The sequence below is a fragment of the Zalophus californianus genome, chromosome 4 (assembly GCF_009762305.2).
Source record: "Zalophus californianus isolate mZalCal1 chromosome 4, mZalCal1.pri.v2, whole genome shotgun sequence".
NCBI classification, from domain to species: domain Eukaryota; kingdom Metazoa; phylum Chordata; class Mammalia; order Carnivora; family Otariidae; genus Zalophus; species Zalophus californianus.
In genome coordinates, this window is record NC_045598.1 from 76,968,580 (window position 1) to 76,996,376 (window position 27,797).

The 27,797-nt window shown below is 43.3% G+C and overlaps 1 protein-coding gene across 9 annotated transcripts in view; it reads right to left on the reverse strand.

Annotated features, from left to right (window-relative positions):
* TGFBR3 (transforming growth factor beta receptor 3) overlaps window positions 1–27,797 on the reverse strand; it is a 200,504-nt gene that overhangs the window by 33,129 nt on the left and 139,578 nt on the right. For all 9 annotated transcript variants that reach the window (XM_027588651.2, XM_027589059.2, XM_027588972.2 and 6 more), the window contains 8 exons: window positions 20,471–20,654; window positions 15,407–15,575; window positions 13,362–13,509; window positions 8,207–8,396; window positions 6,191–6,525; window positions 5,637–5,789; window positions 3,190–3,330; window positions 2,815–2,973 (listed from right to left, as the gene is read on the reverse strand). In XM_027588651.2, coding sequence (XP_027444452.1) covers window positions 2,815–2,973; window positions 3,190–3,330; window positions 5,637–5,789; window positions 6,191–6,525; window positions 8,207–8,396; window positions 13,362–13,509; window positions 15,407–15,575; window positions 20,471–20,654 — 1,479 coding nt within the window. The remainder of the gene's footprint in view (window positions 1–2,814; window positions 2,974–3,189; window positions 3,331–5,636; window positions 5,790–6,190; window positions 6,526–8,206; window positions 8,397–13,361; window positions 13,510–15,406; window positions 15,576–20,470; window positions 20,655–27,797) is intronic.

The window sequence follows — 27,797 nt, forward strand, 5'->3', positions numbered from 1 at the left end:
AGCTTCCTCCCATACAGAAGAAGGGCACCAATACCAACTAGAAACAATTATTGTGAGGATCTGTAAAGTCACAATTACCCGCAAACAACACAGTTCCCAGCTAGTCAATACACGACAGCTGTAATCAGCAGTACTATTCTAGATTTAAATTTGGGGGGTTATAAACAGCTCTTTTTAATGCCCCAAGACAAATGAACTAACAGAAAAGCTGCCATGACGTGACCAACTATCACCCAGAGATGACCAAAGACCACGTGGCAAAATCAGTAATGTCTTGGATTAAAGGAAAGGATATGGTCTAGAAGGAACAGGATTCTGGGGGTGTGATAAGGATGGCTGGGAGAAGAAACTTGGTAATAGTTTTCTAGGCCAAACCAATGATTCAGTAAGTTTTACTTAAATAAAAAAATTTTCTTACCAGCATTGGTATCCAAACAGAAACAAAGATTAGGTGTGGCTGCTATTTTATTTTGCAAAATATTTACAGATTCTCGATTTTAGGTGGTTTTTTAAAAAATATTTTATTTATTTATTTGACAGAGAGAGACAGGAAGAGAGGGAACACAAACAGAGGGAGAGGGAGAAGCAGACTCCCCACTGAGCAGAGAGCCCGATGCGGGGCTCGATCCCAGGACACTGGGATCATGACCTGAGCCCAAGGCAGACGCTTAATGACTGAGCCACCCAGGCGCCCCAATTTTAGGTGGTTTTAAACAACTTTAAAATAAAGCTGTTTAAAACATATACCACCCTCCTCAAACTCTCAGTACACCTGATATTTAAAATGGTAGCAAATAGGGGCGCCTGGGAGTGGCTCAGTCGTTAAGTGTCTGCCTTCAGCTCAGGTCATGGTCCCAGGATCCTGGGATCGAGCCCCGCATCGGGCTCCCCGCTCAGTGGGGAGCCTGCTTCTCCCTCTGCCTCTCCCCTTGCTTGTGTTCTCTCTCTCTCACTGTGTCTCTCTGTCAAATGAATAAAATCCTTAAAAAAATTAAAATAAAATAAATAAATAAAATGGTAGCAAATAGATTCAGTCCATTTCTTTTTCATCATTTCACAATGTCTTTGACTAAATTTAACTATGAAAAATACAGATGATATATGAAAAGATATAAATGTGAAAATAAGGGAAAAAAAGAATTTCAAGTAAGCAGCACTGGGTGGACTGGGGAGAAAAAACCAAAACTCCCAGGGTAGGATACAGGAGGAAGACTGGCCAGTGATTAGCATAGAGCAGCAAAGCCATAAATTAGCAGAGCTGGGTACACATTTGGAAAAGAACAAACTGCAGTTAAGCAGGGCCCCTAAAACCCAGGGCATGACAGAGAGTCACTGCCCAAATGCACACAGATGGATTGTGCAGCCAGAAATGCAAGAAGAAAATAATGCTCTTGGATAAGAAGTGATCTATAATTAGGAACAGCATGTAGAAAGCAGTATATTTTCCCCAGTGGAGAAAGAAGGTATACCCAAAGAAAGAGAAGACCTCTCAAAACAGGGAATCAAAAAAGAGGAGAGATCCAGGAAAATGTCTAGAGCCAGTGGGCTCTATCCCAGAATCTGAACAAATGTGAGAGTTATTTATCTTTCTGAAATAGAAATATGTGCTCTGAAGTCACTTTCAACTTATGGAAGCATCCCATTTCGACCCCGTAAGCTTCTCACTCCTCGCCCAGTAAAGTAGAACACTAGCTTGCAGTTTAGCCCCAAAACTAGCTCAGGAGAAGATGATGTTCCTGTAAGACCAGCAGATATCCTAGAATCTAATCTAAACCTGGATATTTGCACTGCTAAGTGGTCATATTTTCTCCTCTTTAAATGGCAATTTGAGGATAAATGATAATAGCATCGAGTGGGCTCTTGAGCCAGACAACCTGAGTATGGACCTACTCTGAACTCCACTAGTTACTGTCTGACCTTAGACAAGTTTGTGCCTCAATTTCCTCACCCCTAAAATGGGGATATCAATAGTCTTGTCTCATCGGACTGCTTTGAAGAGTAAATTACTACAATAATTATAACCAAGTTTGGCATAAAATAAATCTGCAACAAATATTAGCTGTTATTACTTCATTCCTACTACCACTACCTAATATTTTTATAGTTATTCCACAAACTTATGCTATGCATAATCATTACCATTACATATATGGAACAGCTTACTGCATTTATAGATACATTTAGATAATGATCTAAAAAAACCTTAATTTTCATGAGATAGGGTAGCACGCAGCATTTCACTGTGGTACCATGTGAGGTGGTGTGAAATGTTCCTGGTTAACTCTGACACTGCAACTACTGAACCACTGTTCCAAAAAAGCTAATGACAAGCAAGAACGGGGCTTTATTAGTAGAATTCACACCACTGATTTTTTTATTTTAGTTTATTTATTTGACAGAGAGAGAGTACAAGCGGGGGGAGCTACAGGCAGAGGGAGAAAGGGAGAAGCAGGCTCTCTGCTGAGCAAGGAGCCTGATGCAGGACTCAATCCCAGGACCCTGGGATCATGACCCGAGCCAAAGGCAGACGCTTAACCGACTGAGCCACCCAGGTGCCCCATCACACCACCGATTTTTTAAAAAAGCATTCATCTGTAAAACGCTCTCCCCATGTAGCAAATCCTGCAATGTCTTACTTTGGTCAGAAATCAACCTGGATGCATTTTCTGAGCCAAGCCCTCAAGGAGAGCTGGTTAATGGCCACAGGGAAGAACATGATGAGGTCTTCTGCTGCAGGCACCTTGGCTCTGCCCCAGGAGCTATGACAATTCCGCCCTAACCTAAAAGCCCAAGGCTAATGTCCAGGTCTCATACCTCAACATAAACGTGTCCATTCTCTGCCACGGAGAAGACCCCCTGAGAGGGCACGAGAAAGAGGTCAGTGTTGTACAGCTCCATGTTGAAAGTGATGTTTCTGTTGGGTGGGTCCTGGAAGCTATTGGGATTCCCCACCTGCCGCAGGCTGCAATTAAACTGGGGAAAACAAACAAACAAACAAAACAGAGATAAATCCCAGTCAAATCAAGGATGAAGACCCTGGAACTTTGTAAGCTTTGGTCTTTAAAGAACATCCATTCTCCGCCCGCCTCCCCCCCGCCACCCCCCCCCACCACCACCCGCTAGTCCCTAACTAGGGCCAACCAAAAAGACAACATTCTCACAAACTACCTGCTGCAAACGAACACGTACCACCACAATTTCAGGTCGGCTGAAGAAGGAGGTATCACCTTCATCCATATCTCCTGGAAATCCATTATCGCCTGACTCCAAATCTTCATAACCATCTGGCCAGCCACTACTATCTCCAGGTGACGGAACCTGTATCACAATCTAAAAGGCAAAGAAAGCACAGTGTTGTTAAGACACCAAATCAATGATTTGGTTCTACCTCACACAAACACCCATGTAATAATTCAGATGCAAACTGAAAATCTGAACTTAAAAAAAACCAACAAAACTCCAAGTTTTCTTAGGATTCTACCTTCAAAGAGATTAAAAATAAAGAGAAACCCAACATACATTCCAATTAAGACTTGAACTAAAATATGCGTTTTTCCTTGTGAAAAATAAGACGTTTCAAACAGTGGGAAAAAACTAGGCACTGAAATAGGGCTGAACGGGGTTGTCAGTAGGCCAGTCTACACTGGAAGGGAGGGGGGCTTCTCTTTACATCAAAAATTCTAACAAATACTAAGAGCAAGCTAATTCAAAGAACTTTTCTTATTTGTACCCATCAAGATTTGTATAAAGTGTGAGTTGGAAACTAAGTACCTAATGTTTACTATTGAGCTAGTCTCCTCATCTTTTCTCTGTACTCCTCTATCTTTTCCTCATTTCCTCCCCCATATCTTTGTGTATGGTACAGATGCAGGAAAGAATCATGTTTTTATCTATGACAATCTATCTTAATGTTAGTTGAAATGACTATTCCTAGGTTAGTTCTAGATAACATGTAAAATTCACCTGAGGACCATGACTCCATAAATAAAATCTTAATTTCTTTGCATTTAGAGAATACTCACATTTTTTGTTTGGTTTTATTTCATGGGCTTAGATTTTTGAATATGGTGCAAAACAAAAATATGTATTAAGTCAGAAAATTGCTACAGTTATAATTGGAACAGCTACAATATTCACTGAAGGGAAGAGCATGGGAAGGGAATGTAGGAAAACCACTTCTCCATTCTTTACCAGTTCTGCAGGAAGAAGTATTGATGGAATTGAAGCCAAGTACCCAGGACATTGCTTACCCTACGTATCATCATCATAATATACATACATACACACACACACACACACACACACACACACACACACACACACACACACACACACACACACACACACACACCCCATGAGAAGAAAGGGATTTTAAGGGCTTAAGATACACCTTTCTCTTCCGAGGCAAATTTTTGTTTGTTTGTTTGTTTGTTTCACTTAACAGATTACCATAGCCTCTTATTGGTGTTAATTTAGTCATAAATTTAAAATTCCAAAATCAAGTATATCAGTGATATATGCCATTCATTACATCTGGAAAAACTGGATAATGTAAGAAAATTTAGTGTTGGAATTGGCAGGAGGGTGTTCATCATAGAGGTCAAAGGTTAATAAATGATTCCAGTAACAAAGGGAGATTAGCTGGGCCAGCCTGGTGTCAGGGAAAGATTAGTGGATGAGAGGTCAGGAAGCTGGATTCAGTCCTGGCTCTGCCATTAACTAGTTCCTCAAATCTAAGCAAGTCTCTTAATTCCCGGGAGTTCAATTTCCTCACCTGTGAAATGAGGAAGTTGAATGAGATCATCTGAAGGTTCTTTCCAGCTCAAACACTCTATGTCTGAAGAATAATAAACTTGGGTCCATAGGAGAGTCAGTGCCCACGTGAGCCACCCTGACAGAGCACCTGATCTCCAGTCTTTCTTCTGGATGGGTCAAGTGCATCTACTGAAGGGCAGTGGGACGGACATGAATGACAGTCCCACCCACCCTGTCCCATGCCAAAGCTGAACTCGGGGATTTATGAGCCTTATTTTTGCCGTCAAAAGTATAACCTGAACCGCAAAATTAACACTATAAAGTACTTGTGAAATTTCATGTTTCAAATTCTTTTAATATTCACTGCCTAGTGTATATTTCTGCAAGAATTGGCTTAATCTGAAGAAAAAAGATTTAGATGAATGAGCTGACGAGAAGGATTTCTGAAAAGTGTAGGTTAGCTATTGCAGTGGGTTATCATTGGGGAAATCTATGTAATCTCGCTTTGGGTAACGTCAAAAGTAGCAAATCTCCTGATTTGCTTCATTGTAAGATCTTTCTCAGAGGTGGAGAGAGACTTAATAATTTCTTGAGAGCCGTTTTCGGATTTCTCTTGGTTCTTTTGTTCATGAGGAAAGGAGATGTCCTCCCATCTCTGGACAAAACTCAAATGAGGCCACAGAGACCATGTAGCTGGTTAGCTCAGTTGTGTAGACTCAGGGTCAAAGTACATCCCATTTTGTTGAGAACTGACGCTTGGCTTTGTTTAGGCCTGGGGTACACGCCCCTGCTCATGGTCATAGAAACTTTAAGGCTAATTTTAAGGTAACACCTGGCAAGGCTGTGGCAAAGGGCCAAGCTTTGTTTTGGAGAACACTCACGGAATTATAGTAAACCACACCATCTGGGGCTGACCGCCGGTGACGAGTACCACAGCCATTCAGGGGAGACTCCAAAATGAAGTGGGTGCCATTCATCTTGGCCTTGCAGGTAGGATCCAACAGGGTGAGCTCCATCCCTGAGTAGCTGTTGGCCTGAAACAACCACCACCAAAGACATAAAGGGGGGGCCCACAGGCAGGTCTGCAGCACACGGGGAGCACGTTTTGCCCAGTCTTCCCATACAGTATTGGTTGCTGGAGGCCTGCGTTTCCCCTCCCTGCTCGCCTCCTCCCAACCTACCAAGGATTGTGTTTGTTGGCCTTGGAAATTCAATACCAAAATATTGACACATGAGGATCTGGAACCCCCCTCAACTGAGAACAACAGGACCCGAGTGAGACTCCCAGCCAAGGGGAAGTGAGTCCATCCAACTGAGAAAACAGTATCAAGTCCCCAGAGTTCAAAAGTGAAAGAAAGAGAAGGAAATAACTAACACACACTGGCGCAAGAGGGAAAAGGAGGTGGCTTTCTCTTCTCTAAGAAATTGCAATGACCTGAAAAGAATCTTTTTCTACAGCCACGATCATCTTCTCATCATCACATCTGACTGACAGGGCAACCTCCATGTTCCCTTGCACCTCCTCGGGCTCTGTGGGATCAGGAAACAGTTGTATGCTGGGGATGACCGGGGCCTTTGGCCGGGGGATCCCATCTTCTCCTCCTTCCTTCTGGCCTCTCCTGGCGATGTCAGGGAAGGGAAAGGGGAAACCTCCATTTCGGCCTCCCCCTCCTCGGATGGGTGGGTTCTCCAGGGCAGGCAGGGCGACAGGGTCCAGCAAGATCCGTAGCTCAGGAGGGATGGTATGGACTTCCTCATCTCTCATTTCCTCTGGTGGTGAAAGAAGAAGGCAAAACATCGTCAGTGTTTGATACCAGGCCACAATCATCATCATTAGACGGAAGAACAAGGGGAACTAGCACAGAATGGGCATGCGTAAAACGACTCTTCACAAGCAATGTGTAAAAGAGATGGGGATCTGGAAGTCTGAATTCTAGTCCTGGTGTTCTTTCTAACTGACTGAGTGGCTTGGGGCCAATGGCTTATTTCTCTGTGTCTTGGTTTTCTAATTTTTAAAACTGAGGTTGGATTAGATCAATAGTTCTCTACTTTGGCTGCACATTAAAATTATTTGGGGAACTGAAAAAAATTCCCTATACCCACGCTGTACCCCAGGTCAAATAAAAATCAGACTCTCTGGAGTGGAACCTAATCATTAATATGTTTAAAGCTCTCTGTATGGTTCCAATGTACACCCAAGGTTGAGAACCATTGGACTAGATAACTTCTAAGGCTCTACAAGCTATACAAATCTATGATTTGAATAAGAACATTATTGTCCCAATATATTATTGGGCCACTGAAATACCTCCCTTGAATCTAGAGATTCTTTAGAATAATTTCTCTAAGGAATTCTTGAAACAATATTGGCATTTTAAAATTATTCGCCATCTCCTTTCTGCCTACTAAATTCCAACAGCTATCTAGGCATCCTGGCCTTTTAGGACCTAGTCCTGAAAAGAGAAAGTTGCTTAGGCACACTTACTCCTTGAAAGGGAGAGACATATCTCCATATAATTAATGCTCAGTGTTCTGTCCTATTTTCAACAATTTAGGGAAGAAAAATTTTCCCAGTGTTGTCCATATCCAGTCTCAAAGCCAATGCCTGAGGTCAGTCCACCTCAGTGGGAGCAGGAAGTGAAGATAACCAGAGGACATGAACTCTCCTTCAATACTATCTTTTGGAAAAAGATGGCACAGCCGTATGGATCCAAAAGAAATCAGAGCTTTAGAAGGTGTTTAATTTGTACGTGGATAGAAACCTTCACAACTCTTTGAGGTAGGGCCTGTTTTTTCTCCCATATTACTGAGGAGGAACCTGAGGCTCAGAGGTTAAGCAACTTCCCCCTGAAACGGTGAGTAAGTGGCCCGTACTCACACTTGGTAGCAGTACCACTGGGGTAAGGAACAGGTCTGGGGATCAGAAAACTTGGGATTTGAGTCTCGCTAGCTACAAGGCTCTGGAAAAACCTCAAGAACCTGTTAATATTCCATTTTCTGCTCCATCCAACTGGGGTAAGAACTCCTGTGTTCCCTCTGGGTGAGATCGAGAAAGTGCCTGGTGACTACTGTCCTGCAAGATACAGCTTGACCTAGGACTTCTCCCCTGTGGTAGGAGCAGCTGTACCTCAGCTGTAAGTGATTAGCAGGCACTTCTGAGAGAAGAATCCAGGCTAATTTGCTCCTAATGTAATCACAGTGAATTATTTGATCTACAACGAAGTTCTCCAACATGCAATCAACTCTGTTAGTGAGAAATCTGTACCAAAGACCGTTTCCTCAAAATAATCTATCACAATTCTAGATAACCTTAAGCTTTATAGTAGTCAAATGAATCATCAAAATTTACAACAGAACAACAGCACCATATAAGCTGAAATGAGAGTTCCTCATTGGAAAGCCTCATTTGGTGGATATTTTTACTTGAGTAAAAAAAAAAAATCACACTTACCATTGTTTTCAAGCTGAAGATGGAATCTGTTAGCCACAGGAGCCACTGTATATGATGTCACTGGACTATAGCCGTTGTCCAAAGCCCACTTGACCAGATTCTCTTGGGTTGAAGGAATGTCATCTCTTATTGATTTGGTCATTATCATGGATCTTTCACTCTCTTTCCCAAAGCCAATACTGTTAGGAGCCTAAAGATAACAGCAAAATTTCACTCATGAGTCTAAAACTAAACAGTGCTTTAAATAAGAACTGAATAGCTGAAACAAACAGATTCTACATATTGTAGATGAAGGAACTATTTATTCTTTTGATCCCTATTTTCCTTGGACTAAGGACACTGGCATGAAAATCTTTAATAGCAGATTAAAAGAAATCTATTCATGCTGTTTGATCATACCATTTGGGTTGCTTATATTGATAAAAATAACCCAATGATCGCTAAGTAGCTACATACTAAGTATACCTAATATGTTACCAGAGTTAGTTTAATGTTTTAAATTATATATGCATACATATCAAACTTTCCCTTATTTTTACTTAAAATGATGTATAAAATATACAGATGTGCATGTTATCCTGCCAAAAATATGTCCCTGCTTCTATCTCCTGTAGCCTAGATTTAAATGAAAGAAGTCACAACCTAGTTACTTCACTGTGGAGACCGTCTCATCTTTGTAAACTATTAAATTCCATATGGTGAAATAACCATACTGATATTGCAGTTATAATTTATGATCAATTTAGTGATCCTGTCACTGTATTCATCTGTCAAGTTTATTAACTGTATATGCTTAGATTTTGTCTTTTAAATATTAATTCCTTAATTTGGGTTACTGTCTCTCTAACCAATATTTCATCCCACAATACAAGTTGACTTTCACTTGGTAATTAGTTACAAAATGAATAGTGAATGATAGAAATCCTTCCAAGAAAGGACTGAGTAACCAAGACACGGATGGTAAATTTCCACATCACCTGGCTCCTAGGACAGTGATCTTGTCAGATGCGAGGGAGCTGAATGCTGTAGGGGAGGTGCCAAAACGAAGGCACCACCTTTTCAACAACTGCTCCAACAAGGCTGGCAAGCCCTTCCAGCACGCAGATCAGACCATTTTCATGCCGTATAAAGATCACTTTAATTTCCACGCCCAATTATTTTCTCCTGCATACATGCAGCATTTTTTCCCAAATTCCTCATTTGTTTCCCATTCTATTTGCCCCTAACAGGACTAAATATTAATCCTTTCCCACTGCAAAACCATAGAAGATTCACAGGCTCTAAGCTCTCTTGGCCTCTTTGGTTGTGGGATATTGGCTGAGGACACATATTTTCAATTCAAAGCTCAAAGGCTCTCCCCCAGGGTATTTTTCTGTTACCCAAAGTGCTTCTCCAAAGCTGCGAAGCTGCGTGACTGGCCAGTCACAATCATGCATGCAAAGGAACCATGCTTCGCAGCCATTTGTGAAAAACTCAGTTTCACAGGTTTGGAATCTTCTAGCTCTTACTTTGATTCAGAGAAAACGTCCTGGGGGAAGGAAGGGTTAAAAAAAAAAAAAAACTAAACTAAGATGAGATAAAGAAGGATCCAATTCGTTCTTAAAACTTAGTTTCTTAGGCGCAGCTTCTAGCCTTTCAAAGCAGCATGTCATTTTGGTTGGCTGGACTTGCAACACTGGCCTAAACAGGACTGCTTGGCCTCATCTGCCCTAGTCTTTTATGTTGTTGGACAGCTGAGAAAATACTGTATTTCCAGAATACTATCATCACAACTGCCACCTGTCTTTTTGGTACCAGTATGGAATGATTTGTTTACACCTTTCCACATTAAATCTAGGAGCTGTCAATACAACTCATATTGATTACACCTCGGGACTTACAAAGCTAGAAATCTATCTACACATTTGTAAAACAGCAAGGCTTGGCAAGTTGGTTCCTTCCCAGCAATGAGCGAATTCCTCACCCTGTATTTCTGGGAGTCCCCAGGCTTTTCCAAGGCTTCAGTGTAGCTACTCCAAATGGGAATTTTCCTGGGGGGGGGGTGGTCCTCCAAATACCACCACTATGTTTCAGCCACATCTTTGTGAAGGATGGTGAGCTAGGTAGAGTCCAAGCACCTCCCTCCCCCCTTCCCCTCCACTGCCAAACACACACTTGCATCAGAACTGATGGTGGAGGGGGAGAGGTTGGTCAGAGATGTAATGCATATTCCCACTGGGATTAAAACATGTCTTTTCTAAGAACAAGCTGCCTATCATCAACTCTGAAGTGCTGAGGCCATTTGAAATAGTATAACAAAAAATTTCTAGTAAGTTTCCTCCATCCATTCTTTTATGTTTCAGAGGTTCTTCCAAAATGTGATTATGCATGGTCCATAGGGGACCTGAAGAAAGAGCCAGAGCTGGGCATTGCGGATGCTTCTAGTATTCCCGTTCTTGTCCACAGTCCTGCCCTTTGCATCTCTTTGGACCATTCTGTCATTTGGAGGGTGCATTCTGCCCCATGCCCCACCCCCTACAAGCACACACATGCCATTCATGTTTAATGGGGCGCTTCTTTACATTTACCCCATCAAGTTCCTTATAATTCTTCTAGTAGCCATTTTGTTTTTCACTTTGTTTAGAGAGGTTGCTCTTATAGACAAATTTTTGAAAAACTGCTTGTGGAAGGAAGATGAACTCCCTTTTTATGGCAAGCATTGTGCTAGAAGCTTTACATATGTTCTTTAATTCTCCTGTAAAATATAAGGAGATGGGCATTATTATTCCCTGATTAGAGAGGGGAACCCTGAGGTGCACAGAAAGAGCACGTATGGTGGAGACCACCATGTACACCCAGTGTGGCAAGTGCTTTAGATGAAATACCCAGTAGGCACCTGACAAACGTTTGTTGAATGAGTAAATAAATGAATGAAGGAATGAACGAACTCTACCATACCTCACAAGAACTCTCGAGGTGAGTATTGTCATCATATCCGTTTCGTAGGTGAGGCCACAGACTGTCAACTAAGGATTGTCATTCCTCTACCAACTAAGAGGAATGGCCATCAGAAATGGGATTTGATTCCAGCCCTGTCAGGCACCAAAGCCATGGTTCTTGCCACTCTACCAGGCTATCTCTGAAGAAAATACTACGAACAAGGCCACTATAAACCCCATCCCCTTTCTAAGCATGAGTGTATGTTTTTTTTAGTAGCAGATACCTTCCCCTCGTAGCACAGGCAGAATTCACATCTGAGACTGGGAGTTAGGAAATCACAAAGCATGAAACGGATTGGGAGAATAAAAAAGAACATCATGCAACATTACCTAATTGTTTAGTAATGTTGTCATGCATTGTCCAAAATTGGCCTGGAACAGGAGTACAGCCAAAGAGGGGAATATAAACAGATCTTGCACTGGGATGAGCAATCTCATTTCTAGCCTTCCTTATTCATATGAAAAGTGAAGGCATTCACAGCGAACTCCAGGAACACATGCTCAGGTACAGAGAGAGCCACCGAAGGGTCAGAGCCGAAAGAACATTTACACAACTCCAGCAGGGAATTAAAATGTACCGTATGTTTTTGCCTTTCAAAGCATGATTCCCTTTCCTGTTTTTGTTATTCTGAAAATTAAAAACATTTGGTTGGTGTGCCAGGCAGCAAATGCTGTAGACACCCCGGGTCACCAACACCCCTCATGCCATGCCAGGGAAAGCAATCAAAACAGCTCTGACTTCAGAAAATCACGGCTGGGCTTTGTTCTCGACACCAAATTAATGGATCACCCTTACACACGATGGTTTATTTGGATCCTCTCAAAGTTTAAAAAAAAAAAAAAAAACCCACAGGAACCAGAAACGATTACTTTAAAATTAAGATGTGTATGCTCGTGGCTTTGCCTGCTGCCTCTGGTGAGTGCTCATGCATGATGGTACCTAGGGGAGCAGCGGCTTTGTTCACTGCTGTATCACACTTAAGGATAAATAACACCCAAACCAAAGGCATCCCTCCCCCCCAAATACTGAAAACATAAAATCCTCTCCAACTGATACAATGCAGGTACTGAAAAAGGAATCAGACACAATTTTTTAAAAAGACAATGCACAAAAACTGAAATCTATAAAAGAGATGCTAAGATAGTTATATTCCTGAAAATGAAGAGGGGGAGTTTTCCTTTAACTTTCAATGTAATTTGTGCAATATTCTGTCAAACAGTTATCTTCCTAAAAATATTTGAAAAAGATTTATTTTGGGGCACCTGGGTGGTGCAGTTGGTTAAGCGTCCGACTCTTGGTTTCCGCTCAGGCCATGATGCCGGGGTTGTGGGATCGAGCCCCGTGTCAGGCTCCTCACTTAATACGGAGTCTGCTTGAGATTCTCTCTCCTCTCCTTCTAAGCTTTCCCCCACTCTCTCTCTCAAATAAAGAAATAAATCTTTAAAAAAATTTATTTTACTGAATTTCAACATTCGACTTCTCAGGAGATTAGCTGCTGTTTGCCTATCACACCAACCAATTAAACTTCTTAAGTATATTTCCTTCATGAAAATAATCCTTAGGGAATAGGCTGGGGGTACTTTTCCTGTATCATTTCACTAACCTCTCCGTTACTGTGATTCTTTTATCAGTGTTTCTCTCTCAGAAGTTAGAAGAAGCAAAAAGACACGCCAATAGCATGTACTTATCTCAAAAAGAAAAGTCAACAGTATGAGCTGGGGTCAGCCCAATTTTCCACACCTTCCCTAAATACCTCACCCCAAAGTAAGAGCTGATATTCAGTACCACGACACTGAGGCCCTTACAGGACTGTCAGCCATGAAAGGCCCCATTATGCAAGTTATTCTACACTTACTCTGACTGGAAACTACACTCATACACGTCAGGAATTTCACAAATGAGGCAACAGGGTCCAGAGAGGTTAAGGGACTCGCCCAAGGTCACCGTTTTTAAATGGCAGAGTCTGGACTCACATCTCGATCTTGACCCCAGAGGCCACGCTTTTAACCACCACACTGTCTGCCCTTATCAGGAGAAACCAAGGAGCAGCCTATTTCACAAAGTGAAAAACAACAGAGAGAGCTCAGAGAAGCAGAAACTTCACAAAAATAACACACATAAGCACAGCTTAAATTGCTGCCATGCATCAAAACAAAGAAATGCTCGACCAACTTACAACAACTTTCAGGTTTCCCTTAACATCAAAAGACTTGATCACCCAGTTGACAGACTTTTTGCACTTCAAGATCAGGATGAGATTTTTGACCACCTCAAGGTCCTTTTGAGAAGGTCTTATGTCAATTATTATGTCCACCTGGAAAGCACTGTGAATGGAAAACAAAGGCAAAGTTAGGACCCAAATGCCAGAAAGTTGCAACTCTCTCCTCTCTTCCAAGTCTTCATGTTTCCAGTGTCTGGCCAGTTGATTAAAAAGCTGGACTTGATCCCAGGCAAATGACATGTGCAAAACAGATTGTTAGTGCACACAAAACAAAATGGTTTTACATAACAATAGACAAATATGCCTGCTGATAATTGGACACTAAAATTTTTCTCCTTCTTTAGGAAAAAAAAAAAAAAGATGGTTACTTAATGCATCCACTGTTTGAAATGGACTTGGGCAACCAGAGTTGTTTACTTTTAAAGCAGAATTGTTGCTTTTCAACCTTCAACACCTTCAATGTGTAACTTTCCAATTTCCTATATGCTCAAAATCCTTCAAAACCAGAAATTTAAGTGCCAGTTTGGTAAGGAAGGTGGCAGGGAGGAGGGAGGCCTGGTAATAAAAACAAAACAAACAAACAAACAAACAAAAAAACCAAACTAGGACACTTCAGATAAAATAAGTGAAAGGCTAGAAAATTTGACTTATATAAGGTTTGCTTAAGCCATTAACATTAGCTACAGAATCATATCTGTATTTACTTTCCCAAACTTCTGGATATACAGTTATTAAAATAAAGAAAACAGATGGCCAACCAAGTGATTACTGGAAAATTGATGAACACAACCCAAACTTCTAAGAATTCAGTATAAAAGAGATTTTTTTTAACCAAACAATAACATTTCTGTCATTCTGAATTTAAAGGAAAGTATTTCTTTCCATTTGGTTTTACACACTTGTAAAGCATATGATGAATGATATACTCAAATGAAGCCTAAGGCTTAATATCTAAGCACATTTGCCAGATTGCTTCTATTCCTGTTCTCTTTTAAATTTTCCACAAAATTCTTCATGTGGGACCGAATGGAATCTTCCCCAAACTGATGTGTAGTTTATTCATTTTGAAAGCAAAATTTGATTAGAATTTTAACTTTGAAATCCCTCTACAGTATAAATTTACATTTTAAGTCACTAGTCCACAGGAATGCAGGCTAAAGTGGGAGAAAGAGCCACTTTTCCTCTTTTATTCTCTTTTTTAATTCCCTAATCATTCTTGACGGGGAGAGTTAAATTTTTAGTCCTGGGGCAAGAAGCTGAGGGTAGAAGAAGGAGAAAAAGAACACAAGCGAGAGGCAGGTTGTATCTAATGGCTCTCTGGTGTGTCACCATGAAGGGTCACACCTACACACACACACACACACACACACACACAAAGCTTTAAAGTCTGAGTGCAAATATGCTACTAGAACACTAGGAACAGAATTTTATTAAAAACAGAATGTTATTAAAATTATAATTATGTTAATAAGGCATGTAATTATTTTTTATCAGGGATAACCTCAAAGGAGACATCAGTGTCCAGAAGTTCAGAAGAGGCTTCAGAAACTTATCTAGAATATAGGGGATCTAGAGACAGATGTAGAAAATAAAATACACCATTGGTGCCTTCACTCCCTTTTTCAAAACTTCTGTTAATTCACCCAAAGCATCTAACCTTCTACACAAGAAGGGTTGTACCTCTCTCTGCCTCAAGTCAGTAAAGATCTTTATTTTCATCTCTCTCTCTTTTTTAAGATTTTATTTACTTATTTATTTGAGAGAGAGAGAGCAAGCAGGGGGAGGGGTAAGGGGAGAGGGAGAGACTCTCAAGCACACTCTGCGCTGAGCCAGGAGCCCTACACGGGGCTCAATGTCATGACCGGGAGACCATGACCTGAGCAGAAACCAAGAGTTGGACGCTTAATTGACTGCACCATCCAGGCACCTCTTTCATCTCCTCTCAGTTCAAAACACACACACACACACACACACACACAATCACAATCACACTCACTTACCTGTAGGGGTTAGAGTTGGGGGTAATTAACTCAATGATGTGTACTTCCTTATCCTGGGGCTGGCTGGATATCACACAACCCTCTGCTGCTTTGGGCTGAAGGTACTCAGCAAGGTAATTGAGCGAGAGAAAATTCTTCCCTATGTTGCACGTGGGAGGGAACACTTGATCTGAAAGTCAAGAAGCCCAGGACAATCCGTCAAACGGCTGAGCTATGTGGTAACCAGAATCGAAGGGAAGAAGGCGACAGTGACACTGAGCAGGTTCAGGACCCAGGGAACCACAAGCCTTAGGAAGTGCCTTAGAACTCCTCAGCCATGGCGCTGAAATGCCTCCCATATCGTCACCAGTGACCTCCTACTGACCAACTCTATTGGCCTCTTTGGGTCTAAAGCTTGTCCTTTCCTGTTCTCTGTGACACTGCTTTGTCTTCGTCCACTTCCTCTGACCTATCTCTCGTCCCTCTCCCTGGCTCCTCCTCCTCTGCCCATTCGTTAAACACCAGCAATCCTCAATCTTCAGTGCACACCAGAATTCACCCATTCGGGACCCCACCCCAGAGATTCTGATTTGGAAGACCTGGGGTGGGGGTGGGGGATGCCTAGGAAGCTTTCTTTTTGAAGAGCTCCATAGTTGATTCTGATACAAAACCAAGGCTAAGAACCCTGTTCCTTCCTCAATCCCCGTTTCATCTCACGTTCTTCCCAGATGATCTCCATCACTCCCAGGGCTTCAACCTGCCCCTTGATCATCACTCTCTTTTCTGAGCTCCAGACTTGTGTTGTCTTCTGTCTACCAAGCACATAAAATCCAACAGGTAGTTCACAGCCTGCATATGCGCTCCTGAAATCATGATCTATCCTATTCCCCAGACATGCTCCTCCTTGGATATGTGTTCATTCCTATTCCCCAGACATGCTCCTCCTTGGATATGTGTTCATTCCTATTCCCCAGACATGCTCCTCCTTGGATATGTGTTCATTCCTATTCCCCAGACATGCTCCTCCTTGGATATGTGTTCATTCCTATTCCCCAGACATGCTCCTCCTTGGATATGTGTTCTTTCCTATTCCCCAGATATGCTCCTCCTTGGATATTTGTTATTTCCTATTCCCCAGACATGCTCCTCCTTGGATATGTGTTCATTCCTATTCCCCAGACATGCTCCTCCTTGGATATTTGTTATTTCCTATTCCCCAGATATGCTCCTCCTTGGATATTTGTTCATTCCTATTCCCCAGATAGGCTCCTCCTTGGATATTTGTTATTTCCTATTCCCCAGACAGGCTCCTCCTTGGATATTTGTTCATTCCTATTCCCCAGATATGCTCCTCCTTGGATATTTGTTATTTCAATTAATAGGAGAACCAACCACCTAATTAATTCTCTGGCCTGCTAGTGAGAATTAGTCATTCCCTCATATTTATTCACCACAACACTACAGATCTAAAGACTGAAGGAAGGAGTTTGGGGTAAACAGTGAGGGCAGACTTTCACTCTTTCTCACAATCTTGACGCAGATGACTAACACTTTGGTAATACTTTACATTTTACAAGGTGCTTTCACAAACATCATCTCATTGTGCTGAGGGCTGCTCATCACCTCCACCAGGGAAAGTGATACAAGTACCGAGAGTCTGAAGATACTCCCGTTTACACATGCCGTTTACACAGCACTGCGCTTGATGGGATTTCCAGCCAGTGGTTTAAATGTTTAAACATAACTTGAAAATGCTGGCTGTGTAACAGCTGGGACCAGTGTCAAGGAAGTTCTAGGTGTAGCAAACTTTTTTTCAGAAGGGGTAATTAATCAGAGCCCTGGCACGTTAATGAAACAACCTTCTGCCTCTTTCATTGAACAGACAGGATGCTGGGGTTCAAATTCATGTGCAAGTGTCACTCAGGAGAGAGGGATCAGCCCAGGAGGTCCCCAGATTGGGTTGATGCTGCCCTGCTCCCAACCCCCACCAAGCCTGCATCACCTCCCTCGTGCCGAAGTCTACAGCGCACATGGAGGCATCCTGGCTCTGGGCACCCTGGCGCCCTCACCACCAGGTCAAGACCAGAGGGGACCAGAGGAGCTCACGAGGCCCCGGCATGCAGGCTCTTCACCCTGCGTTCTTCCCTACAGACACCCTCAGAGAGAAGAGGCCGGGGCTCCACTGACTCCGGCGGCTGGAGCAGCCTCCCCCGCCTCCCCACATCTGCTGAGGGTTTTGCCAGATGAACAGATGAGGAATGCACACTGTGCAGCTGCAGGCCTGCAGATGCCTCCCCCAGATCACAGGATGGAAAATGATACCGGGGTGGCAAGACTGCAACGGAATCAAGAATCAGAGGGGGCGTGTACGGGTCGCAGAAAAGCTAGTCTGGAACTCAAAGTACTAGAACCCTCTCGGGACGCTGGCCTGCAGATCCGTCCAGTTCACAGGTGTGCCTGGTTTGCATCTGGTGTAGAGTAGGCACATGGTGTAGGTTTCCTGAATTGACACACAATGATGTGAGATTTGAGACAAATAACAAAAAACTCACCCACGTTGTGACTAGGAAATGTTTAAAAGTTGCCGGGTATTAAGGGTTGGTCCCAGATGCCATTGTCACTAAGTTGAATAAGCTGATCACTCTCTGTTGTGTACACATGTGTGCGTATGAGTTCTTTTTCCCCCAAACGACCTTCCGCACGCCTGGCATCAAAACTTACACCAACTGCCAAGTAGAAAGGAAACCACAAAGGGGAATCCCCGCGTAGAAACCTGGCAAGTTTTTTGGGGAAAAAAGTCACATGCTTACTTGTATTTTAGGAAAGGACTGACAAATGACTTTGCAACCTAGAATGATAGACTCAGGAAACATGGTGGGTAATGCAAACTCCTCATTTTCTTGCTGTGGAAACTGAGGCACAGGTGGCAAATCAGAGGGTTGCTTGAAGTCTCACAGTTAACGAGACTGGTTGGGATAAGAACTGAAACTCCTTGATTCTTCCACTCTAGGTATGCAGGTTAGAGTAGCAGTTCTCTAATGTTAGCACGTATCTGAATCACCAGGAATGCTTGTTAAAACACAGGTGGCTAGACCCCACCCCCAGAGTTTTCAGTCCAGTTAGTCTTGGACGGGCCCAAGAATTGGCATTTCTAATAAGTTCCCAGGTGATGAGGATGCTGCTGGGGCGGGAACCATATTTGAGAGCCACTGGGGATACAGCAAGAGGAGGCTCATGGCCTGGGATCCCTGGACTCAAGCAAGGTGGAGACAAGTCACGTTCTGGGAAGCTGGCTGATGAGTCCTGCTCAGTGGAGCCTGATCCATGGTGATAGATGACATCACCTCGTGGTCCACCAACCTAACCAAGGACCCTCATTTCTCCCAACGGCTCTTCTCCATGCTACCAGTGACTCGTACCCAATTGGTGGCTGGAATCAAGTTTCAGGGGCTCCAAAGGTGTTATCAAGGAGTCATCAGCTTTTACTGGACTGGACACCAGGTCCTTTAAGTTCTTCCCTGGCTCAGCGTGTGGCCCTGGGGACGTCACTAAACTCCTCACTCTCAAGGCAGGCGACGACTGCACATGGAAGTTCATGCACTGTCAAGAGAACAGCTCAACATTCTAAGTGTTACTGTAACACATTTTCTTATTCTAACAAATTCTGGGGGGCAAAGGGTGAGTAATCAGCATTCTTTTATGCTACTAGAGTTCTCCTTCAGAAATGCAGACCACTGGCAGGGCTTAGAATCTTTGTTAAAAAGGTTTTTCATTTTGTTCCAATGGGACTTGACTTCTATTATAAGCTACCTGACCACCCTCAGAGTCCAGTAACAAACTTCAACTTTTTGAGTCCAACACTCATCTAAAACTCTTCTCTCTACTCTGCAAAACAAGTCTTTCCATCCAGGTGCCTGCTTGCATTTTTAGGTTGCACTTACTTGGCTAAGACTTAATATACGGCATCAGAAAACAAGCATTAGGCTCAAGAGTCAGGAAACCTGGGTTTGAATTCTGGCTTCGCCCCTTGCTAATAATGTGGATTTGAGCACGCTAGCTTCACCCACCACTAACTCCTCTGTAAAATGGTGGAAATAACGGTTTCCCCCTAGGACTGCCGGCGAGGTTAAGTGGGGTCCATGGGAAAAGCACCCGATGTGGCCTCTGCACACAGCACACATTCTAGCATCAGGGTCTGTCTTTCCTGCACCTGTCACACAGCCCAGGTATAAGAATGGGCCGAGAGCAAGCATTCAACAGCCCATGCTGTGTTGTCATGCTGCCTGTGTTAGAGGTGCCAAGTGCTGCAGAATTCAACAGAAAGCAGATGGACGCTGCCGATGTGAAATGCAGTTTTCACCTAATCACCTGACTATGACAAGAACTCATTCACAAGAGTTGTTATTTCTAGTAACTTAGGGGGGCTCCAAATATACTCAACTAAAAATAATGATGAAAGAAGTTATTTTTAAAAATGGGCCTTCAAGCTGAGTGATCAGATATATATATCCTTCTGCAAGGCAAGGAAATTAAAATGGGCCATCTCTGATCAAGGCCACACAGTTCCGTTCTCCAATAATTTTGTCCTTGTCATGGGTATTAAAATATATTCAAACACTTTTCCTCTGCTATTGTCCAAAATCTAACTGATGTTTCAAGACCATAAACTAACACTGGCTTCCAATGTTTGCAGGTTAATAGGGAAAGGGATGCCCTAACTGTTGACTCATTCTGGCAACTCTTCCTTCTTTCCATTAGCGATCACCTCCTTTCCCCCACCTCAGATTCTCACCCTTCCCTTACTCTGACTTCTGTGCATGCGTGTCTTCTAAACCCTACACCACAACCTCCTCCTCGGTCAACCATGCTACTCCCCATTTCCTGCTTGGCTGTTACCAGGCCTATTTCCTCCGAAGGAAAAAGGGAAGGAGCGAGCATGAGGGGAGCAGGCCCAATGATCTCCTGGGTCCCTGCCAGCTCCAACATTCTGTAATTCTATGATTCTTTGCCCTAACCACCTGCTCTCTGAAAAGAAAACAACTGATGTCATAAATCAGTCATTAATTGAAACCACATAAAATTTACCTTCTCCCACTTTAATATAAATGTTTCTTGCTATCTTGAGTTCAGTGAATGAAGTGACTGCTCCGTACTCCTTTCGAGCCCAATTTAACAGATGTTCGTTTCCATGGGGGAAGCTCCTTTCTTCTGTTTCTGCTGACAAGGAGAAGTTTCCTGATGAAAATTGGACCGTGGAACCCTGAGACACCTAGAGGAAACAGAATAGAATAGAGGAACATACATATTTAATGTGGTGCAGTCACTGGGAGCTGAATCTTAATTACAGAAGGCACTTATCAACCAATGGGTATTTGTCAGTCCAACCTCTTCGCTCTGTTATACAGGCAGATCATCTTATTTCAGCAGCTGATTCAAGAAACAGTCCCAGGGCTACTTCTCCCAGAAAACAACAAAACTATCAATGATGCAGGATGTACGTAAGAATTTTCAAAGAACTCTGTGATGAGAGACTGCAGAGTGCGTTGCGAATTATCATTGCTGTTTTTTTCTGATATCTAAATTGAAGTAATTTCAGGTAATGCATTTCAAGTCGAGCAGAAAGTCTTGGTGAGTATTGTCATGGGCTTGTAGTGGGCTTCAAGATCCCGGACAAGCAAGCCAAAGTCCCAGTAGCAAGTAAACTTGACTTCTAGGTCTCCCAGGACCATAGCATCTACCGACAGTCACCACCACGGAGACACCGCAAGAATCCCCCTTTGGTTTATGTTCTCCTGGACACGGAGATAAAAAGAATGACTGGAGACTGCCAGTCTTCTACCACATTACACTGCTTCCTAGAAGAAAGATGCATGTATGTTACCGTTTATTTTGTAAGACCCTCAAATACCCACAGATAATGAAGTCAAGAGGCTGTTAGACTGATCCTCATAAAACTTTCAGGATGATTTATGCAAGTGCCACATTCCTGCTCGATGTATTTAGACAATTGCTGACCCAGCACATCATGGTATATATAATTAACGCATACAAAGGAGGAAAATTATCATCTTGTTGCTGCACTGTAATCAAATTTAGTTGGTGAAAATATGCATGTCATCTTAATTGGCTAGCTTTTGCAAAAATAACTGATTTTATGAATATCAGGGTGAAACCTCAAATTGTCAGCAAAAAGGTTCATAAATTCCTAAGTCACACAACTATAAATGTATTAAATTTCACATTAACAATTTACCACTAACAAAAAGCAAAATAGTGTCTGAAGGGGTTATAAATAACCAGACAAAAAGCAGGTTGAGAACACAGATTTTGCTTATGGTTCTATCGCTTACAGCAGTGTTTTCAAGCTTAACGTACATACAAAATAGTACTAATCCTAACTATTGTGCTGGCCTTAATATTTTCCATTCAATTATATGTATATACAGTAGTCTTCCCTTATCTGTGGGGCATACCTTCCAAGACACCCAGTGGGTGCCTGAAACCACAGGTAGTACTGAACCCTATGTATACCATTTTTTCCCTATACATACACAACTATAATAACGTTTAATTTATAAATGACACACAATAAGAGATTAATAATTAGTGATAAAATAGAGCAATTAAAACATGTTATAAATAAAAGTTATGTGAATGCGGTCTCCTTCAAAATATCTTATTATACTATATTCACCCTGTGATGATGTCAGATGATGAAATGCTTGCGTGAGGAGGAGCTCCTGAGTGGCTCAGTTGGTTGTGTCTGACTCTTGATTTCGGCTCAGGTCACGATTTCAGGGTCATGAGATCGAGCCCCACGTTAGGCTCCACACTTATCGGGATGCTGCTTGAGATTCTCTCTCTCTCTCCCTCGGCCCCTCCCCCTGCTTGTACGCGCTCTCTCTCTCTCTCTCTCTCTCTCTCTCTCTCTAAAATAAATAAATAAATCTTTAAAAAAAAATGCCTACGTGAGGAGATGAAGTGAGATTAATGACACAGGCATTGTGACGCAGTGTTAGGCTACCACTGACCTCCTGAAAATTTGTCAGAAGGTGGATCATCTGTCTCTAGGCTGCAGCTGACCACCAATAAAAAAAAAAAAAAAACATGGAAAGCAAAATTGCAGGTAAGGGGGCACTACTGTATTGTTTTAAATGCTAGCAAAGAAGTTCTTCACCAAATTGATTCCATGACTACTAATGCTGTGGTCTCACTTTTGGCTGAAAAGTAGAAGCACTTAAGAGCTTCTAAAATATCCTAAGGTCCAGGCCACACCCCAGACCAATTAGAATCTTTGGGATGGGACCCAGCCATCGGAATATTTTAAGGCTCCCTGAGGGATTCCCAAGGTCAGCCATGGTCGAGAAGCCCTGCATTAGTTGGTACTGAGTAATCCATAGTGTGAAAAGCATTATTATAGGTCAGGGACAGTGTGGGTACCTTGCAGCTTTCTCTATACCAGTGGTTCTCAACTGGGGTGATTTTGTCACCCTGGGGACTTCTGGCAATGTCTGGAAACATTTTTTAATTGTCACAATTGGGAGGGAGGAGCTATCTAGTGATTAGAGCCCAGGGATGCTGCTAAACATCCTACAATGCACAGAGCAGCCCCTACAATCAAGAATTATCCAAAATGTTGGGGCACCTGGGTGGCTCAGTTGGTTAAGCAACTGCCTTCAGCTCAGGTCATGATCCTGGAGTCCCAGGATCGAGTCTCATATCGGGCTTCCTGCTCAGCAGGGAGTCTGCTTCTCCCTCTGACCCTCCCCTCTCTCTCATGCTCTCTCTCTCTCTCTCTCTCTCTCTCTCTCAAATAAATAAATAAAATCTTTAGAAAAAAAAAAATATCCAAAATGTCAATAGTACTGTGACTGAGAAATCCTGGTCTACACTTTGAACTGACCACATATTAGTAACATTCAAATATCTACTGGATTCCCAGATTAGATCCCCAAATTGACAGCCCTCCAAATGCTAGAAGTTGGACCGTCGAGTACTTAATAAAGAATAAGGGAATCTTCCTGGTTTGTGTTGGCCCAGGAAGCCCAGAACTAATCATTACTATGCTGGACATAAGCCATGACCTCGAACAATAGTTGCCACGTCCTGCACACCTACTATGTATCAGGCACCACGAAGTGCTACGAGGTGTGGTAATGACACTTGCCAAATGTCCCGATGCGAGTTCTATATAAGTAAAACCAGTGGGGACGGTTTAGCTTCAACCTTGTTTTGACAATGCCTGCCTAAGAAAAAGTTCCTGAACCGTTTACCTGCCAAACAATAACCATGCCAACCTGTGTCCAAATCCTCCGAGGCTTAGTTACTCACCAACACTGAACTTCAGTGTTTATCTGATATTTCTGACTTAAGCACTGTAGTAAAATCTTTTCACCGAGAAGCACTTGTGCTAAAAAGTCATTTTTATCAAGCCCGTCACCAAAAAAACCCACAACAGTGCAAAGGCCATCGTCCCTCTGCCAGCACAGTTCTGAATGTTTAGGCAAGCATCCCTCGATGCTCCACTCCCTTTGCCCTCATTCATGTGACAGCTATGAAATAAAGCACTTGAGTTTTAAGCGTTTTACAGAGAGTGCGTTTCTTCAGCGTGGAAGGTGGGCTATACTGTGTAAATGAGAGAAGAAATAGGGAGCAACTTGGAAATGTATCCTCAGGTCACAGAAAAGCAATCCTATGGCATGGCTGGTTCTCCAAGAAGGGGCAACGCCTGGCTGATCCCTCCAAGTACCATCAACCCCGCTCAAGTCTGTGTTCTCCCAGACCAGCGGCAACCAGGTTCATACACTCACGGCTGAGGAATCTGGAAAAGGAGTGAACTGCCACTCCTCAGGCACATTCCAATATGCAGAAAGCAAAGCTTGCCAGAGGCAGTGAAGTGTCCCTGACTGCAGGTCAGTGGAAATTTTCTGCTGTGGCAAGGGGTTAGTCAGCACTCCTCCTAACCACCCGTTCTCCTGGCTCTGAAAAAGCTGGACGCGGACAAAGGCCTCCCCCAACCCCCACCGAGATTTAGGAGGTAATGTTATTTCCATCTGATCCTCGGGACGACCTGCGAGCGAGGCTACTGTGATTTCCACAGTAGAGAGGAAGAAACCTCAGAGAAGCTACTGGCCTACCCAAGGTCAGAGAATCAGCACTGGAGCAAGACCAGAACAGGAGACTTCTGACTCCTGGTCAGAGCTGGCCTCTGAGCTAACCCTGCCACAAAGAACACCTCACTAGCTCCCAAGACAGATTTCTGTTCTATCTGTAAGCTTTGCCTTCCACCCACGTGCCTGAGCTATGCCTTCCAGACCAAGCATTCCTTCTTCTTTTCTCCATGAGACAAGCCTTCAAATGTTTGAAGATGTCGTTTGACCCCGATCATGACTTCGGTTCTTCAGGGCACTATTTCCAGCCCCCTCAACTCCTCCCCAGATACTGTGGTTCTCAGATCCTCACCAGCACAGTCTCGGAAATGTGGTGCCTGGGACAAGACTTGGGGTTTGGGGTGCAATCTGGCAAATGCACTGTAATGGTTAATTCTGTGTCAACCTGACTGGGCGACAAGGTGCCCAGATAGTTGGTCAAACATTATTCTGAGTATTTCCGTGAGGGTGTCTGTGGATGAGATTAACATTTAAATCAGTAGACTAAGTAAAACAGACTGCCCTTCCTAACATGTGTGGGCCTCAAAACAGTTGAAGGACTGACTCTTCCCTCTGAGGAAGAGAAAATTCTCCTGCCTGACCAAACTCATCTCCTTCAAACTGGGATATCGGCTCTTCCTGGTTCTACAGTAGCCTGCTGGCCTTCGAATTCAAACTGGGATAGACTCTGCAGAACTGGGGACTTGCTAGCCTCCATAATCATGTGAGCCAATTCCTTACATCTCTTTACATACATACATGGACCCTTAATGAGGCCCAAAATCACATTAGCTTTCCTATCAGCTGACTGGTATCTCATATTTATTAATTTATACTTTAAACATACTTGTGACAAATATTTATTGAGCACCTGCTTCCACTCTGCCAGGCACCGCTGGAGACGCTGGGATAACAGTACAGAAGGTGACAGACAAAACTCCCCATCCTTGTGGAGCTTACAGTCTGGTAAGGAAGTCAGAGGAGCATGGTCAGTCAGTCAAATATGTAATAGCCTAACAAGTGCTATGGAGAGAGAAGAAGAGAAGGTTTAAATGCTGTCATGGGGAAAGTCCAACTGAGAAAGTCATTGAGCAGTTAAAGCCCTGAAAGAGAGAGACAGCAAGCCCTGTGGATGGACGTGAGAAGGAAAGCAGTTAAAGTGTAAAAGTCAGGCAAGGGGGAGGGGCAGCAGGGAGGCCAATGTAGCCAGAGCACTGGGATTGGGGGGGGGGGAGGGTGGAGTGGAGGACAGGTAGGTAGAGAGGTCAGTGAGACCAGGAGGTCCGATCTGACCTCACCTTTACCCAACCTTACCCTGCTGGTAAGGACTTGTGGTGTTTAGTCTGGGTGAGAGGGGCCACCACTGAGAGTTCATGAAAACATCTAACAAACGTTTTAACAGAATTACTCTGGCTGCTCTGGCCAGTCTAGACTGAAGGGAGACAAGAGCAGGAGTCCAGGAGTAGACTTCTGCCATAACCCCAGGGAGAAAGGGTGGCAGCTCACACCAGGGAGGTGGTGGTGGAGATGCTGGGACCTAAATCCCCAGGTCTTTATTCTATTGGGTCGAGGCTTTTTGCATCCTTCCCTTATACCAGTAACTCTTTCATATAAATACAAAGTTCTATATTCCTTAGACCCATATTTGAAGTCTGTAGAGAACACATAAAAATCCTCATTCTGTTAGCTGTCACCATCGCTGTATTTCATACATGGTGTCTGGTACACATTCATCTGAATCCCTGAGCAGTGGGGTAAGACCAGGCTAAGGTCTGTGGACTTTCAAGTGTACTCTCCTGCTGACCCCAGCATGCTGAACAGCACTTGCTGGGGTCCCAGGTTGCTCAGCAACTACAAAGTTAACCCCAGAGAACTGTCCTCATCTCATCTCTAAGGGCATCGTGCTAGAACCCGCCTGGAGTCCTGCTGAAATAAAGACATGCTCTATCACTCTCATCCCTCCACTGGCCACTCCCTAGTCCCTGCCTCATCTTCATGGGGTGGTATCCTCATTAGAGTCTGGCTTGGGTTAAAGTCTGTGGAAGAACCTAGATGTAAAGAGAATAATGACAACCAAAAAATAGTTTTTCTCATACAAGGAGGGGTTACAATCACAATTGCAAAGAAAATAACTACATGAGTGAATATGGAATTGTTTAAGAAAATGTGAAGAGCAAGGATTTTATATTCAGATAAACGGCAGAAACTTTCCAAGGCTATTTATTCTATCCCCCATTCTCCACCTTATTTGTAGGTTCTTGCCATGCTACCACCCCACTTTTGATTCGAATATCTCAAGCAACCTGTATCTCAAGGATTACAATCACCCCCTATCTTCCAAGCCGCCAATCCTATCTCCTTCCTCCACCCTGGCACCTGAGAGATCTTTCTAAAAAGTCAACACATGATGATGCAGGGTAGTATCTAAGCATCTTAGATGGCATATGGCCAGAGAGGGCCTCTCCCCACCCCTCCCCCATCTACTCACCATTCGGAGTCACTCAGCGGCAGACACAGCCTGCTGCTTCAGGCTCTGAAATATTTTTACATTCTGCTCCCCACCTGGACCGCTCTTTCCAAGCCTCCCCAACTCGCCTCCTCTCCTCAAGGTGGAGCGGGACACAGGTGTCTTGTCACACCTCTAGTCTAGCCCCTCTCTCACATGAACTGTTGACTATCAGCAAACCTGACAGAAGAACAACACCGGAGGGCCAAGAAAGCACCTTGTTCATTCTAAATCCCCGGGCCTGGCACAGAGCTTGGCACAAAGCAGGGACTTGGTAATTGCTTGTTGAATGGAACTCAGTTCTGTTACTTACAGGAAAGGATAGGCCACAATTTCTTTGTTCCTGTAACCCAAACTCCTTACTTCCCTCACTGCCTGGGAAATGATCTTTTAGCCAATCTTTAAACCCCACAATTTGCTTTTTCACCCAATAACTCCAACTAAAAACCAATTACTAAATCATTCAGTAGTTCCATGTCTTCCCCCCCCGCCTCCCCAAATTCAGTGAACTTTCCTCCTGCTTGCTAATTAAAACCCAATCCTCTGACATTCCCTGACATGACAAACATCTTCCTGTGGGAATGAACGGAGCACTGAGCTACAAGAATCCTGATCCTTAGCAAGTAAGCGTCTGTTGAAGGGGCAACCGTGAAGCACTTTACTGCCCAACCACCCCTGGGCTGCCGAGATGCACACGGAGCCACCTCTTCTCCTGAATGCTCTTCCCTGCTTGAACCACACACATTTGTATTTTCGA